Consider the following 20897-nt stretch of genomic DNA (forward strand, 5'->3'; position numbering starts at 1 on the left):
ATTTTTGTGGGCTAATTTGTCTTTGAAATTCCTAATTTACGAGGGTGAAGCCGCGCAGAAGGTCTAAATTTATTATAAATATGCGGAAGTTTTATTTTGTAGTCGAAAGCATAGATAAAGTATTATAGTATAGATGTCGTCTTAGCCCGTCATCGCGTGGCCATTTTGTGCTTATTTTCATACAAGTACCTAGTGTGCGTTTATTTTTTTGAATTTTTCTATATGTCGATTATTTCGAAGCACGTTATGATACAGGAAAGAAAGTCAATTAGTTCATGATATCGATTAACTATAGTTCAAGTGATGAGAATCCTTCAACACACGTAAAAAGCTATGCAATTTTTATAGCCAAATTATTAATTGATGTGACATTTTTAGCACTAACGCCTTATATAGCACGAATAAGGGATTCATAAACTTATAAATTATCTATTTAGCTTACAAAAATACCGACTGAAAAGCCCAAAAAACGTTGTTCAAAACTTACGTATTTAATGTTAAATCCACGTGTTTGAGGCATTCTTTGGCCATTCTTATGGTTTATTATTTAGCGGAACCAGAAAACTCAACAACATCTAGCATTAAATGTTCGCTAAAAACCTTTATTCACACTTTTATTATATGAAATATGCAGACCGACTCCTTTGTTATGTCCTAGTAAGTAGGACATAACATTACACGCTTTTTACGCTTATACACCGATATAAGGCTCTCTCCAGTCTATAGTACCTCAATGGTCGAAAGAAGTGGTGATTTAATGCTTACTCATATAATAACTCACAATAATTAGTGCATCTTTGAAGAATGATTTACATATTACCTTCATCGCTTTTAGTCCTATTTCAGTTTTCCCAGAGACTCAAACTTCAAATAGAAATGTATGAAAAAAATCGGCCAAGTGCGAGTTGGTCTCGCGCACGAAAGGTTCCTTATCATAAGTCGACATGCCACAACGCAAATATGACAAACCGGAGGTTGTTCATGAATACAACCGATACATGGGGGGTGTTGACCTCAAGGACCAGAAACTTTCTATGTATTTATTAGAAAGAAAACGTGGGATAAAATGGTATGTAAAAGTCTTTCGCCGGCTTATTAATATATCAGTTCTGAATTCATATATAATATATTGCTCCAACATTGGACAAAACAAAAAAATAACGCACAGGCAGTTTCGGTATAAGCTGGCAGAAGAGCTTTGTGCCCAGTTTGGGGAAAACTCGGCGAGGCGAGCAGGGCCGCGCCATGCAGAGCCCTGTGACCGACTCGACCGATCGCTTAACCACTTTCCTGAGCACAAAGAAGCTTCTAGAACTTCTAGTAAGCAAGTTCGCTTCCAACGAGGTCGTTGCGCCCGTTGTTTATATAAATGTAAGGAAAGATTGCAATATAATATGTAGCCACTGCAAAGTTTTTCTCTGTATTGGTCAATGTTGGACACATTTCCATACTTTAGACACCCTTTAATCTATTTTATTTATTATGTAGGTATTTCATATACATATATATTTCATATTATTATATATGTATATTTTTTTATGAAATAAGGGGTGTCAAACGAGCAAACGGGAAAGCAACTACCGTCGCCCATTGACACTCGCAACATCAGAAAAGCTACGCGAAGGTACGGGAAAAACGCACGGTGGATCAAGGTGATTCTTTGTAAATATTTCACGTTTTTTATTTATATATTCAATTATTTATTACAGTGTTTCTGATTCTTACGATCAACACCACCTATTGTAATTTTTCATCTTTTTAGTAATTTTTAATAAAAATATATTTTATTTATTGCCTCGAGACCAGTAATAGTAATTTTCCATCTTTTTAGTAAAAGTGCGAGTTTCGTACCCGAACTGGTGGTCTTCTTAGTTTCTTCGTTCTTTCTACCACATCATCATCATTTTATTGCCTCGGGATTATATTTTATTTATTGCCTCGGGACCAGTAATTATAATTTTACATACTTTTAGTAAAAGTTCGAGTTTCGTACGCACATGCCCATTACTATACTTAGCTAAATTAATAATAAGCGAACTTGTTGTGTTTCACATTTAATAAGCAGAGGGGCTAAAATGGTCGCTTTGAAGAATCATGATATGAATCATAATATGATTCATTTTTCTAAAATCGCAAAATGCAACTGCTTGCAATTCATTTCTGTATTTTTCTACTGATTTGACATAATTATTTTGTTAGTTTGACAGTTTTGACAATTCATTTGGTGAATTGATTGAGAGGATTTGCTAAATATCACCATTTTAGCCCCGCAGAGCAGATACAGCATTACTGGTGAGACATGACCGATACTTACGGAGAGTACTCGGTAGTCGATTCTCATTATAATTATGTAATAAAATTGGGTACTTAATTTTTGACCAAATTTTCTTTGAAATAAAAATCATGGACACTTAGTAAATTTAACTTTAAGCTACATTTACTCAGTGATCAATTGATATTATTTTTTTCAACTACTATAATAGCCTAATATCACGTCCTCGAGTATCGAACATGTATCACCCTCAGTCATGCTGTATTTCGTGAACTTTTTCTGCGTAATATGTTTGATTTTGCAGATATGGCGAGTCGTGGTGCCGCCTGGTTGACCTGGCGAGACAGACGTATCCTGTGCGACAAGATCGACAAGAGAGATCGTTGAATTTGGTAATATTTTATGTTTATATTTAATTATATCTTATTACTTAATGTAAACATGGATTCACAAATAATTTGATAAAATATTTTTATTTGCTGTCACAATTATTTATAAGATTTAACAATACGATGAATATATTACTATATTACATATCACTTTTCAGATCTCAAGATTAGAAAGAGTTCGTGCTGCTTGCTGGAGGTCAGCTGAAAGAGAAGTGCGACGTCATGATGAACAAGACTCAAGTGAATCTGATTTAAATGTTTATGTGATCATGTTCACATTTTGAAAAATGCAGCCCTGTTTCTGCCCATTTGTTTTTTTTCTTTAGAACTATGTATTCTTTTTCAAATATAATCCCACATTGTGCTGCTATACTGCAAAATGTGAATTACTGAATTAGGTACTTGTATGTACTTATTTAAATTATTGTATTAGATGTTTATTGACATTGTAATTTTTCTTACATAGCTGTTAGCCATTGTAATTTTCCATATTTTTAGTAAAATATGGCCCCGCTGCGAGTTTCTTACGCTGGTTCTTCTCGCCGGGTTAGTTCCCGAACCGGTGGTAGGCAACGTAGATACTATGTCCTTATAAGTTTATGAATAAAAATATATTTTATTAATTTGTTTTGTTTCTTTCTTAATGATGAATACATCATACAACATACTCCAACTCTCGAATCATAACTTTTGATTAAAATAATAATTACCTAGGTTCCTGCGTAAAAATAGTAAAAAATACAAAAAAATATTTTTTAGTGTTATATTTTGTAGTAATTTTTACGCAGGAATAGGTAATAACTATTTGAAGCTGAAAAATAACTCTAACATGTTAAATATTCTCGTATGATAAAATGATTTTGGTATTACGTATGTATGAGAATTTCGTTGGCACCCGCCCTCTTAAGAGGATACACCAGGGGCGAGAGAAATTGAAAATAGGTATTTGAAAATGTATTGCTGTCTCACCAATCTCAAGCCTCCCACCGCAGAGCGCGATAAAGACAACACGACAAAAGTTCTAATAAAAGAACAGAAAATCTTCGATTCGTTGTCCGCTGATTCCTTCTCCAAAACTTAACCGATTTAAGTACTTTTTTCATTAAGAATTAAAGCAAGGCTTGAGCTGTGTTCTTATGTTTTATTTTTTTTGTATATTTTAGCCAGTTTTGTTTTCTGGGTGTTTGAACATAGAGGAAAATCTGGCCATTTTTTTGGGGTTTTGGACGTTCTTATCTTTTTTATTAATAAAATTACGAAAAAAAAGAAAACATAGGGACATGCTAATAGTGGCCATAGATATTCAGGAAAAAAATCATAACTCTACCGGCATTATCCAGGGAGGAAACAGGGGACTACGTTTGTATGGAAAAACGGCGGTGTGGAATCCTCTTAAGCAAACAAATAGGTACATCATTTTCTCATACGAAAATATTTAACATGTTTGAGTTATTTTTCAGCTTAAAATAGTAATTACCTAGGTTCAGGGCTCGGAAACCTGGTTAATCTTCGCGATCCTGTTCGTAAGAAACGCCATACATTTCCAAAAGAGCATTTTCATTTCGATTCCGCTCTGAACGGACCGAAATTATTTCTGGTTTTGTTCCAAGAGCAAAATGAAATTGCTCACTGCTCAAAATACCGGTTAGAACCGTTCGCGGTTATGTTCGCCCCGCCCAGTCACACACGCCACGACCATCACCCATTGTCCACACATAAACAAGTTATGGCCTATTGGCTATTAGATGGTGCACTAGAAAGGGATAGAAGCAGCTGAGTCCTAGAGACGAGAGTTGAAAGAAATATATGATAAAGTCAATATTTTTTTACAAATTAAACGTAGTAGTCCTACTGTCCTAATGAAACTAAGGTCGAATTTCGACCATTGGGCGATCTCTAGTTTGAACAAAATACTGTAAGTATGTCAACAAAAATGAGTTATTAATAATAAGTATGTATTTATACAATTTACATTTTCCAAGACTATCATTAAGAAAAGTGATTCTGGAAATGACGTTTTCATACCAGACTGAAAAAACAAAAATTACTTACATGCAAATACTTACCTACTAAGAATCCTTCAAGTATTACCTACCTAATATTAGCATCGTTATTATTATTATAATAATTATGGTTTAACTAGAAACGCAATAAGACAGAGAAGTTAAATTTATGAAATGGGATTCTGATATTTTATCACACAATTACTAGTAGTATATAGTAACCAATGACTGGGCCAGTGGGCCAGTCTATGTTTAAATGGCATATTATGGCCGTCAACATGGCCATATACTGTCACTACTAGGGTTGCCACCTTTATTTTTTGCAAATAAAGTACATTGGCTACTTTAAGTGAGAAAAAAACAGTAGGTACACAGTATAAAAATAAAGTAAGTACAATTTATAAAATTACTTATCTGTATAAATAAAAATGCATTCTGTACTTTGTTAGTTTCTTAAAAACTCGAGAGATAGGTGATACTAGGTTCATCGGGTCATCTAGTTTGAAATGAAGTATTTTTGCGTACTTTATTATTTTCGTAAAGTACAAAGTACAATAACATACAATGCTTTATAATAAAGTACGAGTGGCAACCCTAGTCACCACCGCCGTCGCGTTCGTTAAAACGAACTGGACAAGTTAGGGATATACAAAGAAGTTATCTAGTGAAACTTACAACAGGCAGATGCATTTTATAATAACTAATAATTTAATCACTTATTTTATTTAATCTTAATTTTAATCGTCTTTTTCTTTGTGAGTTGTTTACAGATAAGATACATGGCGCAGGTGACAGTAAAACATACAGCTACTACAGCGCCTAGCGCCAACGCTACGAGGTCGAGCTGCAGGAACTGCGGCAGCGGCATGTTGGCGGTGCGCGCGCGCAGGTGCGCCGCGCCGCCGTGCCGCAACACGTGCTCGATCCACCACACCGCGCGCTCCAGCGGCGGCTGAGGTTGGTCCTGCATTATTCTGTTCAGACGTTTTATGTTTTCCCGATAACTGAAAATAATGAAATGAAAATGAAAAACCTTTTATTTATAAAGCGGTTAAAAATTAATATCTTAGAATGTCTACATGAGGCCTACCACCGGTTTAGGAACTAACCCGGCGAGAAGAACCGGCATAAGAAACTCGCACAGGGCCACCTTTTACCAAATTTTTTGGTCCTTTTTTTTTTAATTAATAATGAAACTATTTTTATATACTAAGCGCAAGTACTTTTAACGCGTCAGTTGTATGCAGTATGACCTCATCAAAGAAAAATAATTCGTTTCTGTAACCTCTTTATCTATACTAATATTATAAAGCGGAAGAGTTTGTTAGTTTGTTTGTTTGTTTGTTTGTTTGTTTGAACGCGCTAATCTCAGGAACTACTGTCCGATTTGAAAAATTCTTTCAGTGTTTGATAGCCCATTTATCGAGGAAGGCTATAGGCTATATTTTATCACGCTGATACTAATAGGAGCGAAGAAATAGAGGAAAGTGTGGAAAAAAACGGGGGGAAATTATTTGAAAGGGCTTATTTGAACGCGCTAATCTCAGGAACTACTGGTCCGATTTGAAAAATTATTTCAGTGTTAGATAGCCCATGAATCGAGGAAGGCTATAAGTTATATTTTATTACGCTAAGATTAATAGGAGCGAAGAAATAGAGAAACATTTGGAAAGAAAGGGGGAAATTATATGAAAGGGCTTATTTGAAAGCACTAATCTCAGGAACTACTGGTCCGATTTTAAAAATTATTTCAGTTTTAGATAGTCTATTTATTGAGAAAGGCTATAGGCTATATTTTACCACGCTAAGACTAATAAGAGCGAAGAAATAGATGAAAATGTGGAAAAAACGAGGGGAAATTATTTGAAAGGGCTTATTTGAACGCGCTAATTTCAGGAACTACTGGTCCGATTTGAAAAATTCTTTCAATGTTAGATAGCCTATTTATCGAGGAAGGCTGTAGGCTATATTTTATTACGCTAAGACTAATAGGAGCGAAGAAATAGAGGACAATGTGGAAAAAACGGGGGAAATTATATGAACTTGCTTATTATCTGAAGAACTACTGGAGCAATTTTTATGTTATTTGGCAAACATGAAGAATAGACCACGTGAAGGGACATAGGCTATTTTTTGCGGAAAAATGTGCGGTGTGAAATTCCTAAATTACGCAAGCGAAGCCGCGCGGAACATCTATACCTACTTATATAATAAAATCGTAGGAAAATCAATTCTGTAATAAATACTTGGGATGTGATCTACTATGCTAACGCGGACGAAGTCGCGGGCGACAGCTTTATATACATTTATTAGCCTAATTTTGTTGACCTCAAAGGAGAGTGAAATTCAAAGAAAAATAAAATGCGCAAATCGCAATGTAAAACAAATAATTTAAGTTTTTACACACACGGTAGTTATATGCATATTAAAACTTTAAGTATTCATTTAATTGCTTTTTTATTATTGAACACCAGCTGTTGCCCGCGACTTTGTCCGCGTTACCATAGTAGTTCACATCCAAAGTATTTATTGTACAAAAATATTCAATATACAGAATTGACTTTCCTACGATTTTATTATATATAGATGTTCCGCGCGGCTTCGCTTACGTAATTTAGGAATTTCACGCAACCGTACATTTTGCAGCAAAAAATAGCCTATGTCCCTTCACGTGGTATATTCTTCATGTTTGCCAAATAACATAAAAATTCCTCCAGTAGTTCATAATATAATAAGCAATTCCATATAATTTCCCCCGTTTTTTCCACATTTTCATATATTTCTTCGCTCCTATAAGTCTTAGCGTGATAAAATATAGCCTATAGCCTACCTCGATGAATGGGCTATCTAACATTGAAAGAATTTTTCAAATCGGATAAGCAGTTCCTGAGATTAGCGCGTTCAAATAGGCCCTTTCATATAATTTCCCCCGTTTTTTCCACATTTTCCTCTATTTCTTCGCTCTTAATAGTCTTCATCATCATCATATCAGCCTATAGTCGTCCACTGCTGGACATAGGCCTCTCTCAATGAACGCCAAGATGACCGATCTCCTGCTACTCGCATCCAACATGGGCCTGCAACTAAGCGGAGATCGTCGTCGACCTAATAGTCTTAGCGTGATAAAATATAGCTTATAACCTTCTTCGATCAATGAGATATCTAACACTGAAAGAATTTTTCAAATCGGACCAGTAGTTCCTGAGATTAGCGCGTTCAAATAAGCCCTTTCAAATAATTTTCCCCCGTTTTTCCACATTTTCCTCTATTTCTTCGCTCCTATTATACTTAGCGTGATAAAATATAGCCTATAGCCTTCCTCGATGAATGGGCTATCCAACAGTAAAAGAATTTTTCAAATCGGACCAGTAGTTCCTGAGATTAGCGCGTTCAAACAAACAAACAAACAAACAAACCAACTCTTCCCAATTATAATATTAAGTATAGATGACGCAGACTGCAGTTGCGGTAATGAGTTGCGGACGTTGCGGTTTATTATTCGTAGGTTGCGGTCAATTTTATGTGTCTTTGTGTGTTTTAAGCTATTTTGTAATTTATATGTTAACCCGGATGTGATGATGATGATTTATTTTACCTTCGACAAGGGATGTATTTTATCAATTACTAGCTGCCGGTCGACCATATTATTTTATTGAAGTGACTAAATAAGTATGTTACCATGGCAACGTCCATGGCTATCCCGTCGCAGCGGTCGCACAAACAATGGTCGCCGTCAGTCTCGAGTTGTAATAATTTACTATTATTTATTCAACAAATGCACTTATCAATATAATAAGTACCCAGTAGCCGATTCTCAGACCCACTGAATATGCATATAAAATTTGGTTAAAATCAGTAAAGCCGTTTCGGAAAAGTACGGGGCCTAACATTGTGACACGAGAATTTTATCTATACTAATCTATACTAATATTATAATTGGGAAGAGTTTGTTTGTTTGTTTGTTTGAACGCGCTAATCTCAGGAACTACTGGTCCGATTTGAAAAATTATTTTATTGTTGGATAGCCCATTTATCGAGGAAGGCTATAGGCATAGCTAGGCACCGTTAATCAAATAGTTAACTTCGTTAATCGTTAATCCGTTAAAAAAATGTTAGCTTCGTTAAACGTTAATGCGTTACATCTCGGACAAATTAACGCAAGTTAACGTTAATCGTTAATCCGTTAATATGTAATGTGGCCTTGTTGTAACTTATATCATTGCGTTAGTGTACATACAAAACCTGTTGGTTTAAGGTTTTGGAAGTTAAAATGTTAGAACAAATCACTTCTATAATTATTGTATTCTACCTAACTAAATTATACTGCATTCTTCTTTATCAACATGCAAATATGATTTATAATAACAATAAACAAATCACTCTCTCTTTATAGAGAGAACAAATCACTTCTATAATTATTGTATTCTACCTAACTAAATTATACTGCATTCTTCTTTATCAACATGCAAATATGATTTATAATAACAATAAACAAATCACTCTCTCTTTATAGAGAGAGTGATTTGCTCTCTTTATAGAGAGAGTGATTTGTTTATTGTTATTATAAATCATATTTGCATGTTGATAAAGAAGAATGCAGTATAATTTAGTTAGGTAGAATACAATAATTATAGAAGTGATTTGTTCTAACATTTTAACTTCCAAAACCTTAAACCAACAGGTTTTGTATGTACACTAACGCAATGATATAAGTTACAACAAGGCCACATTACATATTAACGGATTAACGATTAACGTTAACTTGCGTTAATTTGTCCGAGATGTAACGCATTAACGTTTAACGAAGCTAACATTTTTTTAACGGATTAACGATTAACGAAGTTAACTATTTGATTAACGGTGCCTAGCTATGCCTATAGCCTTCCTCGATAAATGGGCTATCCAACAATAAAATAATTTTTCAAATCGGACCAGTAGTTCCTGAGATTAGCGCGTTCAAACAAACAAACAAACAAACTCTTCCCAATTATAATATTAGTATAGATTAGTATAGATAAAATTCTCGTGTCACAATGTTAGGCCCCGTACTTTTCCGAAACGGCTTTACTGATTTTAACCAAATTTTATATGCATATTCAGTGGGTCTGAGAATCGGCTACTGGGTACTTATTATATTGATAAGTGCATTTGTTGAATAAATAATAGTAAATTATTACAACTCGAGACTGACGGCGACCATTGTTTGTGCGACCGCTGCGACGGGATAGCCATGGACGTTGCCATGGTAACATACTTATTTAGTCACTTCAATAAAATAATATGGTCGACCGGCAGCTAGTAATTGATAAAATACATCCCTTGTCGAAGGTAAAATAAATCATCATCATCACATCCGGGTTAACATATAAATTACAAAATAGCTTAAAACACACAAAGACACATAAAATTGACCGCAACCTACGAATAATAAACCGCAACGTCCGCAACTCATTACCGCAACTGCAGTCTGCGTCATCTATACTTAATATTATAATTGGGAAGAGTTGGTTTGTTTGTTTGTTTGTTTGTTTGAACGCGCTAATCTCAGGAACTACTGGTCCGATTTGAAAAATTCTTTTACTGTTGGATAGCCCATTCATCGAGGAAGGCTATAGGCTATATTTTATCACGCTAAGTATAATAGGAGCGAAGAAATAGAGGAAAATGTGGAAAAACGGGGGAAAATTATTTGAAAGGGCTTATTTGAACGCGCTAATCTCAGGAACTACTGGTCCGATTTGAAAAATTCTTTCAGTGTTAGATATCTCATTGATCGAAGAAGGTTATAAGCTATATTTTATCACGCTAAGACTAATAAAAGCGACGAAATAGATGAAAATGTGGAAAAAACGGGGGAAATTATTTGGAATTGCTTATTATCTTATGAACTACTGGAGCAATTTTTATGTTATTTGGCAAACATGAAGAATAGACCACGTGAAGGGACATAGGCTATTTTTTGCTGCAAAATGTACGGTTGCGTGAAATTCCTAAATTACGCAAGCGAAGCCGAGCGGAACATCTATATATAATAAAATCGTAGGAAAGTCAATTCTGTATATTGAATATTTTTGTACAATAAATAATACTTGGGATGTGATCTACTATGCTAACGCGGACGAGGTCGCAGGCAACAGCTAGTTAATATTATAAAGAAGAAGAGTTTGTTAGTTTGTTTGTTTGAACGCGCTAATCTCAGGAACTACTGGTCCGATTTGAAAAATTCTTTTAGTGTTAGATAGCCCATTTATCGAGGAAGGCTATAGGCTGTATTTTATCACGCTAATACTAATAGGAGCGAAGAAATAGAGGAAAGTGTGGAAAAAACGGATGGAAATTATTTGAAAGGGCTTATTTGAACGCGCTAATCTCAGGAACTACTGGTCCGATTTGAAAAATTATTTCAGTGTTAAATAGCCTATTTATTGAGGAAGGCTATAGGCTATATTTTATTGCGCTAAGACTAATAGGAGAGAAGAAATAGAGGAAAGTATGGAAAAAACGGGAGAAATTATTTGAAATGGCTTATTTGAACGCGCTAATCTCAGGAACTACTGGTCCGATTTGAAAAATTGTTTCAGTGTTAGATAGCCCATTTATCGAGAAAGGCTGTAGGCTATATTTTATCACGCTAAGACTAATAGAAGCGAAGAAATAGAAGAAAATGTGGAAAAAAACGGGGCAAATTATTTGAAAGGGCTTATCTCACGAACTACTGGAGCAATTTTTCTGTTATTTGGCACAGGTAAGAAGTATTTATATTTTTACTATTTTTGTGGACTAATTTGTCTCTGAAATATCTAATTTACGCGGGCGAAGCTGCGCGGAACGTTATATTTCGCGAGGTCTCGACATCACGCGTAAGCGGCTGGACCCATTTTTTGGGTATAAAGATACTTTGAGTCCCGAAAAAGAACATAGGATACATTTTGTCCCGGAAAAATTACGGTTTACTGCACAATATACTTTTATGATTTGCGCGTAAACTATTCAATCTATTTTGATAGAATTTGGTAGAAGTTGGTTTGAGAAAGGACAAGGAATACTAATTTTGTCCCGGAAAATGTACGGTTCCCGCACAATAAACTTTTATGATTATCGCCTAAAGTCTATTCTATTCAATTCTATTATACTATTCAATCTATTTTGATGAAATTTGGTATGGCAATACTTTCAGTCTCGGGAAAGGACAAGGGATACTTTTTATCCCGGAAAATATACGGCTCCCGCACAATAAACTTTTATGATTCTCGCCTAAACTATTTAATCTGAAGATACTAATTTGAATCTGGGACAAGGAATGTTTTTTGTCCCGTAAAAATGTGCGGTTCCCACACAATATACTTTTCTGATTTGCGCGTTTAACGACTCAATCGATGTACGGGAACAACTATAAAGTCCACGCGGACGAAGTCGCGGGCAACAGCTAGTATGTATATAAGATTTATCATCCACACTAATTTTATAAATGCCGTATGTAATTGTGTATCTCCTTGCTATGTATTTATTCATATGTCGCAGCCGACTGGCTTAAATAGCCGTTCAATCAAACAGCTAGCCCTATGACTGAACAACGCCATTCAATCACACGGCTATACGTCGTTTAGCCGACTTGTTGACTACAACGTTCAACACTACAGCTAGACGACGCTTAGCCAACTGGTTTAATGGCAAATTAACTAGGGCGACCATTATCTTAATATGTAATTTGGGAAAATAGGAAAACTTTTAGTATTTTATTGAAAGATTATTCTCGGATTAAGTTTAAGGGGTGACCAAAAGTTTAATGCAATAAGTAAACATAAAAAATTCTGAGGCGTGTTTTGTGACGGTCGCCGGCTGCTGCCGCAGCACAGTCACAGTTCTAACCTAACCTACTTTTGGACTTTCTGGATTGTGTTCGTTTTTGTTTTGGCGGGGGGCTATGCCCCCCGAGCCCCCCTTTTATTTGACAACGGTCGCCGGCTGCTACCGCAGCACGCTCGCTGCGCTCGCTCGGCTCCCTCTGTGTTGTGGTCTAAGTTCTAACCTAACCTAACCAACTTTTAAACTTTCTGGATTGTTTGTTTTTGTTTTGACGGGGGGCTGTGCCCCCCGAACCCCCCTTTCGGGGGGGCTGCGTCCATCCATTTCGTAATCCCGTAATAACTACTTTCTTTCCGAAAAACAACCACAAACACCAACAAACACCTGCTAGTTGACGCCATATTGTAAACTAGCTTTTGCCCGCGGCTTCGCTCGCGTGGAATTCGAAAATCGTGTACGATACGAATATTCTTGCAAATCTCCTTTAGAAACATGCTGTTTTTCCAAGACCAAAAGTAGCCTATGTTACTCTCTATCCTTTCAACAAGTCGATGCCAAAAATCAAGTCAATTGGTTGCTTCGTTAGGCTGCGAAGAAAGGACAAACAAACAAACAAACAAATACACTTTCGCATTTATAATATTAGTATGGATAGCTATTTCCCGCGACTTTACCATAGTATAATAACGGAAATGGATAATTCTCTCCTTTTTATGGTCCCTTACTCAAATGGTAAAAAACGGAACCCGATTACAAAGATATAATATTAGCCTGTCCGTCTGTCCATATCCAGGCAAAGCCTCCCTCATATTAATCAAATGACACTCGAAATCTGTATGTTTCACATGTTTCACTATTAATTAATAACTTAAAACTCAACACTAACGACGCAACATGTTTTTGCTTGGCAACATTACCAGGAGGGGGGGGGGGGAGTATGGGGGGGCCCAGCCCCCCCATACTCCCTGAAATAAAGGGGGCAAACGAGCAAACGGGTCACCTGATGGAAAGCAACTTCCGTCGCCCATGGACACTCGCAGCATCAGAAGAGCTGCAAGTGCGTTGCCGGCCTTTTAAGAGGGAACAGGGTAATAGGGGAGGGTAAGGAAGGAAAGGGAAGGGAATAGGGGAGAGTAGAGAAGGGAAGGGAAGGGAATAGGGGAGAGAGTAGGTTCAAATTCGCTACGTTTTACAGTACAACACACCTACGGCGCTGTAGGAGTTATATCTATACTAATATTATAATTCTGCAGAGTTTGTTAGTTTGTTTGTTTGTTTGAACGCGCTAATCTCAGGAACTACTGGTCCGATTTGAAAAATTCTTTCAGTGTTAGATAGCCCATTTATCGAGGAAGGCTATAGGCTATATTTTATCACGCTAAGACTAATAGAAACGAAGAAATAGAGGAAAATGTGGAAAAACGGAGGGGAATTATTTGAAAGGGCTTATTTGAACCCGCTAATCTCAGGAACTACTAGTCCGATTTGAAAAATTCTTTCAGTGTTAGGTAGCCCATTGATCGAGGAAGACTATTAGCTATATTTTATCACGCTAAGACTAATAGGAGCGAAGAAATAGTGGAAAATTTGGAAAAAACGGGGGAAATTATATGAAAGGGCTTATTTGAACGCGCTAATCTCAGGAAATACTGGTCTGATTTAAAAAAATCTTTCAGTGTTAGATAGCCTATTTGTTGAGGAAGGTTATAGGCTATATTTTATCACGCTAAGACTAATAAAAGCAAAGAAATAGAGGAAAGTGTGAAAAAAACGGGGGGAAATTATTTGAAAGGGCTTATTTGAACGCGCTAATCTCAGGAACTACTGGTCCGATTTGAAAAATTCTTTCAGTGTTAGATAGCCTATTTATCGAGGAAGGTTATAGGCTATATATTATTATTCTACGACTTATAGGAGCGAAGAAATAGAGGAAAATGTGGAAAAACGGGGGAAATTATATGAAATTGCTTATTATCTTAAGATTCTTAAGAACTACTGGAGCAATTTTTATGTTATTTGGCAAACATGAAGAATAGACCACGTTAAGGGACATAGACTATTTTTTTGCGGAAAAATGTACGGTCGCGTGAAATTCCTAAATTACGCAAGCGAAGCCGCGCGGAACATCTATATCTTAATATATATATTTCTTGTGTGCGTGTGTATGTGACTGAACTCCTCCTAAACGACTGGACCAATTTTGATGAAATTTTTTGTGTGTGTTCGTGGAGATTCGAGAATGGTTTAGATTTACAGTTTGGTCTACTGGAAAATGTTTTTTCAATTAATTTCTTATTTATAAGGAGTTGTTGATTTTGGAATGTTTTACATTAGATCCGGCGGACGGCGCTATCATCGCATTCAATATTATTCTATTTCAATTTTAGTTTGTCCTGACAGATGGTGCTACGATTAATTTGAAAAAAATTTTGTTATTCAATTCATGTGCTGATTAAAATATTAAATAAATAACACATAGGCTACAATTTTAACCGACTTTCAAAATGGGGGAGGTGTTATGTTCGTTTTCTTATATTCAACGATTACTCCGCCGTTTGTTAACCGATTTTCAAAATTTTTCTTTTGGTATATAGGGTATCATCCCAATTTGGTATTATATTCAGAAAAGTGGTGATCTGATGAAGGATCCATAAGTAATCGAGGGAACTCCTCAAAACTTATAGGGAAACATATGGTGACTTCGGTTTCGTGAGAAGTATTCTAAGTATATGCTACCAACAAGTAAGATTTTGCACCGAGATATACCTGGTATACCGTGGTTCGGAAGGTGCTGAGAGAATTCCTGATTCTTTATAGATACAAGTTTGGGAGTTTCGGCGTTGTTTTAAGAACATAAAGCATATGCTACTATGCAAATTACATTCTTCATCATCATCATCATCATCATCATCACTACCATATTATACCATTTCATAGTCTTTTAGATCGAGACTCGAGTTTGTCAAGCGATAATTAAAAAAAATCTATATCTACCTAATATTATAAACCTGAAGAGTATGTTTGCTTGAACGCGTCAATCTCAGGAACTACAGGTCCGATTTAAAAACTTATCTCAGTGTTAGATAGATCATTTATCGAGTAAGACTCATCATTTATCGAGAAGGTTATATTATATTATTACTCTAAGACTAATACGACAGAAGAAACTCAGGAAAATGTGGGAAAAACAGGGGAAATATTTTTTATGGGAAAATGTACCTACGGATTCTGTAAAATTTCTAATTTACGCGGGCGAAGCCGCGCGGGACATCTAGTAATATAATAAAATCGTAGGAAAGTCAATGCTGTACATTGAATATTTTTGTACAATAAATAATACTTGGGACGTGATCTACTATACTAACGCGGACAAAGTCGCGGGCAACAGCTAGTTACATTATATTACACTAGATGACGCCAAAACTCGTTTATCGCACGGGAACCGTGCCTTTTTCTGGGATGAAAAGTATCTAATGTCCTTTCCCGGGACTCAAAGTGTATCTGCATGCCAAATCGGTTTAGCGGTTTGGGCGTGAAGAGGAAACAGACAGACAGACAGACAGACGGACAGACAGACAGACACACTTTCGCATTTATAATATTAGTATGGAAGTATCGATTTTAAATACAGGGTGTAACAAAAATAAGTGATAATACTTTAGGGTGTGTACGTGTTCCTTGTAGAGAGCTCACTGTGAATGTAGCAGCGCTGAAAGCGCAATTTTTTTTCACTTTTGTATGGGGAAACTCGTGAGTCGTGAGTTCGTGACGCTCGGGGTGGATCGCTGATACAAAAGTGAACATTTTTTTTCGTCTTTCAGAGCTGCTACTTTCACAGTGAACTCTCTACAAGGAACACGTACTTGCACACCCTAAAGTATTATCACTTATTTTTGTTACAACCTGTATACCTTGCACATTTTATCTCGAATTTCTCATATTTTTTATTTCATTAAAAAAAATTTGCGCGCGTCTTTATTTTCTTGACAGTCAGTACCTATAGGTAATTATTTCATTTTGATTAAACCGGCCAAGTGCGAGTTGGACATGAAGGGTCCCGCAGCAGTAATATGGTTTATTTCTATAAAATTAAAAGGTTTTTGGTTAATTTTTATATTTCAGTTGATTTAATGAAAGTTAAATTAAGGGGTACCATTTATGACGTATAAAAAAACTACTTGCTAGATCTCGTTCAAACCAATTTTCGTTGGTAGTTTTTATAGTAATATACATCTTATATTTTTTTTAGAATTATCATGCCCCTACTTTAGAAGTTAGAGGTGGGGGGGGACACATTTTACCACTTTGGAAGAGTCTCTCTCGCAAACTATTCGGGTTAGAAAGAAATGATATTTGAAACCTCAATATGATTTTTGAAGACCTTTTCTTAGATTTTTTTTTTTTATGAAATAAGGGGGCAAACGAGCAAACGGGTCACCTGATGGAAAGCAACTTCCGTCGCCCATGGACACTCGCAGCATCAGAAGAGCTGCAAGTGCGTTGCCGGCCTTTTAAGAGGGAATAGGGTAATAGGGGAGGGTAGGGAAGGGAAGGGAAGGGAATAATTGAGGGTAGGGAAGGGAATAGGGTAGGGGTAAGGGGATTGGGCCTCCGGTAAACTCACTCACTGTTTCACGCCGGTTTTCTGTGAGAACGTGGTATTTATCCGGTCGAGCCGGCCCATTCGTGCCGAAGCATGGCTCTCCCACGTATAGGTTATAGATACGTATACAGGGTGTAACAATAATAAGTGATAATACTTTAGGATGTGTACGTGTTCCTTGTAGGGAGTTCACTGTGAAAGTAGCAGCGCTGAAAGACCAACATTTTTTTTCACCTTTGTATGGGGAAACTCGTGACGCTCGGGCCCTTGCCCATACAAAAGTGAAAAAAAAAAACGTCTTTCAGCGCTGCTACTTTTACAGTGAACTCTCTTCAAGGAACACGTACACACCCTAAAGTATTATCACTTATTTTTGTTACAACCTGTATATATTACGTAGATACCCCACACGCATTATAGGTTAGATTGAGAAAATTGTTTCAGTTCTACCTATGGGGACCCCTAAAATTTTTAATATTTTTTCCATTTTTGTATCAACATCTTAATGCGGTTCACAGACTATATCTACTTACCAAGTTTCAATAGTATAATAGTTCTTATAGTTTCGGAGAAAAGTGATATACGGACGGACAGACAGACAGACATTACGAATCTATAACATATATAGTATGGCTTTAATGGTTCGCATTAAAGCCATACTATTGTGAGCGTCAAACCCACGACCTGTTCTGCATATTATAGCTGCCTATTTTTCTGCAGTGTAATTGTTTTACTTGAACACTCCCTAGATAAAGTGTTACACTGTGCCGGTCGGATTGATGTTTGTTAGGTATTTTTAGTTAAGGAATTTCTAGATTCCGTCGCTGCGATAAAAGGTATGCAATGGCTTAAAATAAAACAACCTACCTCTCATCTTTAATGACAGTATCCACCGCCTTTATAAGTATATCTTCAGTCAAGTCCTCCAAGTCTATTCTCAGGCCAATGTTATGTCGTATGAACTTGTCCACGTTGTACCATTGGTCGGTGAAAAGTGGTATACCTATCAGAGGCACCCTGGCTGCCATAGCCTCGTCAAGCGATTGGAGACCTCCCTGAGTGATGAAAACCTTTATTTTTGGGTGTCCTGTAACATTTGTTGGTAAGTTTAGGTGGTACTGCATTTTGTATTTTGGTTTTCGTAGAATCGGGGGACCAATAAGGCTTCTTACAGACGAACGACACTTCGACTGCCGTCGACAAGTGTCGACGGCTGCAGTTGTATCTGAAGTTGGCAAGTGCCGTTCGTCGATAAGAATACCTTAGTGGGTAAGTAGAACACTATGAGAGAAAACCCTGCAATCCTCCCTGCGACTTGAGAAATCTCATTATTATTGTTATTGTAATTTTTGTTCTAAACAAATAAAACAAAGTAGGTACGGTTCCGGCGCGATAAATTACTGTTGGCGCAAGGAAGATCAGGGCAAAAGTTACTTCACTTATATTATTGTGTGGACTCTGGAGCGTCTTTTAAGACAAAACCTAATGAAACTTACTCAAAAGATCCGCTTGAGGGAGCCATTTTGAGATTCTTATGTTCTTAGCCTTTATTGGTAGCTGTTCCTTGTCCCATTTCAGAAGCACGTCATAGGGTAGTTCAGACAAAGCTTTGAGAAGAACTTGCATTTTGTCTATGGCTGATGGGATTACGTTGCTCCCAAAACTTACGTAGACTACACCGTTTTTAGATGAATCCAGGTACGATTTTAATTCCTGTAAAAAAATTCAAAAATATACCTACTGGTTTTCTGGTTTCTTTTTAAATCGGTGGTGCTCAATCTTCAAAAATAACGTTCTTCGAAATTAGCGATTTAAATGTGGATGACAAACACAACGACTGCATTATTTTGCCGGTGGACGTGAATTTCAAAATGGTTTAACTTCACGCGGGCCATTGATAAAGGACCGCAGGTTGGGTATACATAATATAGCTGCTTTAAAAGTTTAAATTAAGGTAGAAATAATAATATTATAATATGATCCAGAAGTTACAATAGAAGAGTTCCCATGTAGTGAATTATAGAAATTAGAAACCTTACCTTTGGAACTTCCTTTGGAGGCTTCAAATGAATGCTATTCATGAAAACAACGTTTGGCGGCACAGGTTGATTTTCGATCCACAGAGGATGGATATTCAGAATCAATAGGTCAATATTGTTACACAGTTCATTTACTGGCAAAATGCCCGGTCCCAAATGTTTTTTCAGCACCTCATTTTCATACGCCGCTATGTAGTAGTTGTAATAGAATTGGAATCTATAGTGGTTGTATAGATTCGATATTCTTTCCCACGTTGTTAAATTGTATATATGTTTATGCCAAGGTAAAGGGTATAGGAGAGGATGGGTGAGTGCACCCATATAATGGTCGTTGAAACTAACAGGACCCAAGGAACCGATCTGAATTAGGGGAACTTTGTAGATTAGCGAGAAAACCAGCGCTTGACGAACCACAGCTTCGGTTATCAACAAGTCAAACTTCCCTCTCTTCATCGATAATATGTCTTTCACATCACTATTTTTCAGCTGCTCATCGAAAACTGTCACTACAGCCGAATAAACTTTGTACATTTGCTCGATGATAGTGTCTTCAACTCCCATCACGTCTGTAGCTAGAATATGATTCCAAATCTTATACGAAACATCGTGCAAGTCGATCTCTGTTAGGTTCTTCGCTTCGATCTTCTGTGGGTCCGTAGTAATGACGACCACTTCGTGTCCTCTGTTGACGAGTTCATTTATTACCGGTCTAAAAGTCACCTGATGACTTATGGAAGGCGTTGGAAAAACCGCCAATATTCTCGCCAAATGTGCCACCGCTATTAAACTAAGGAGGAACGCTAGTCTCAACATCTTAAAGCCGACTACTGAATTCTCCGTACATACACATCACATAATATGTGAGCAGGGCCGCGCCAACCTCCCACAGCGCCTGTGTGCGAAATCTATGAAGCGCTTCTTTTTCTCGAATCTTAATGTTTCAACTTCTTATTTGTTGACCGAAATTGGGTAATCCGCGGCGCCCCTGTGCGCCGCACACTTCGCACATAAGGGCGGCTCGGCCCTGTATTCACTATTATATTTGTGAGCACTTCAAATATAACAAGTGGATTGATACAAGGATAAATCCAATATTATAAATTATATTCCATTCCATATAATCGAAAGAAATGAACTGAAATATGCAATTTTTTTACGAACGAGTATGATATCAGCTTAACACTCTCAGAAGCCGACTGACTATGTCCCAAGATTTACGAATAATAGTTTTGTGTTTAACTGGCTGTTTTCTTACCTTGAGACTTCAAATTACAAGTAAACGCTGTATATAATATCGCTCGTGTATATTTTGATGACGATATAATAAGCGGGCTTTATTATTTCGAGGGTTCCGTAAAAAAGAACCGGTCATTAATTTTAGGCGGCCTACTCTTTGAAATTAATTGTACTAAAAATTACGATGTCATAAATAATATTGTCTAGAATTTATCAGTTAACAATTATAATATCTAGATATATTATAATTGTAAATAAATATATTTAAGTACAGATTATTTTATAGAATCTAACCTAGATCTATTTTATGTTTTGTACTTATTAGGTTAGGTTTGCAACTGAATAAAAGTTCTTATTTATAAATCATATTGAACTTGAAAGTATTAAAATATTTTCAAGTTGGTTAAGTAATTTGTACAAATTACAAATCTATAACCATGCAAAAGCAAGTGAACACAGGACTAAGTATTAATAATATAATTATGTAAATGGAGGTAAATAACAAGATGCAAAGATAGCGTTGTGAGATAAAGTTTATTATAAAATTAA

At 36.4% G+C, this 20897-nt stretch overlaps 1 protein-coding gene across 1 annotated transcript; it reads right to left on the reverse strand.

Moving 5' to 3' along the window:
* Positions 1–5385: 5385 nt before the first annotated feature.
* On the reverse strand, positions 5386–20101 carry LOC121728112 (UDP-glucosyltransferase 2-like). The gene is made up of 4 exons (XM_042116223.1): positions 19113–20101; positions 18570–18786; positions 17941–18160; positions 5386–5668 (listed from the first exon to the last, which is right to left on the reverse strand). The coding sequence occupies exons 1-4, from the start codon at positions 19923–19925 to the stop codon at positions 5386–5388; spliced, it is 1533 nt and encodes a 510-aa protein (XP_041972157.1). The 5' UTR covers positions 19926–20101.
* Between the last annotated feature and the right edge of the window lie 796 nt (positions 20102–20897).

This window comes from Aricia agestis, chromosome 6 (genome assembly GCF_905147365.1).
Source record: "Aricia agestis chromosome 6, ilAriAges1.1, whole genome shotgun sequence".
Taxonomy (NCBI): Eukaryota; Metazoa; Arthropoda; class Insecta; order Lepidoptera; family Lycaenidae; genus Aricia; species Aricia agestis.

Coding starts and splice junctions, on each gene's coding strand:
- LOC121728112 (XM_042116223.1), bottom strand. CDS start 19,925: ATGTTGAGACTAGCGTTCCTCCTTAGTTTAATAGCGGTGGCACATTTG. Junction 18,787..19,112: donor CTCCAAAGGAAGTTCCAAAG/GTAAGGTTTCTA, acceptor ATTTTTTTACAG/GAATTAAAATCGTACCTGGA. Junction 18,161..18,569: donor CCCTCAAGCGGATCTTTTGA/GTAAGTTTCATT, acceptor CAAATGTTACAG/GACACCCAAAAATAAAGGTT.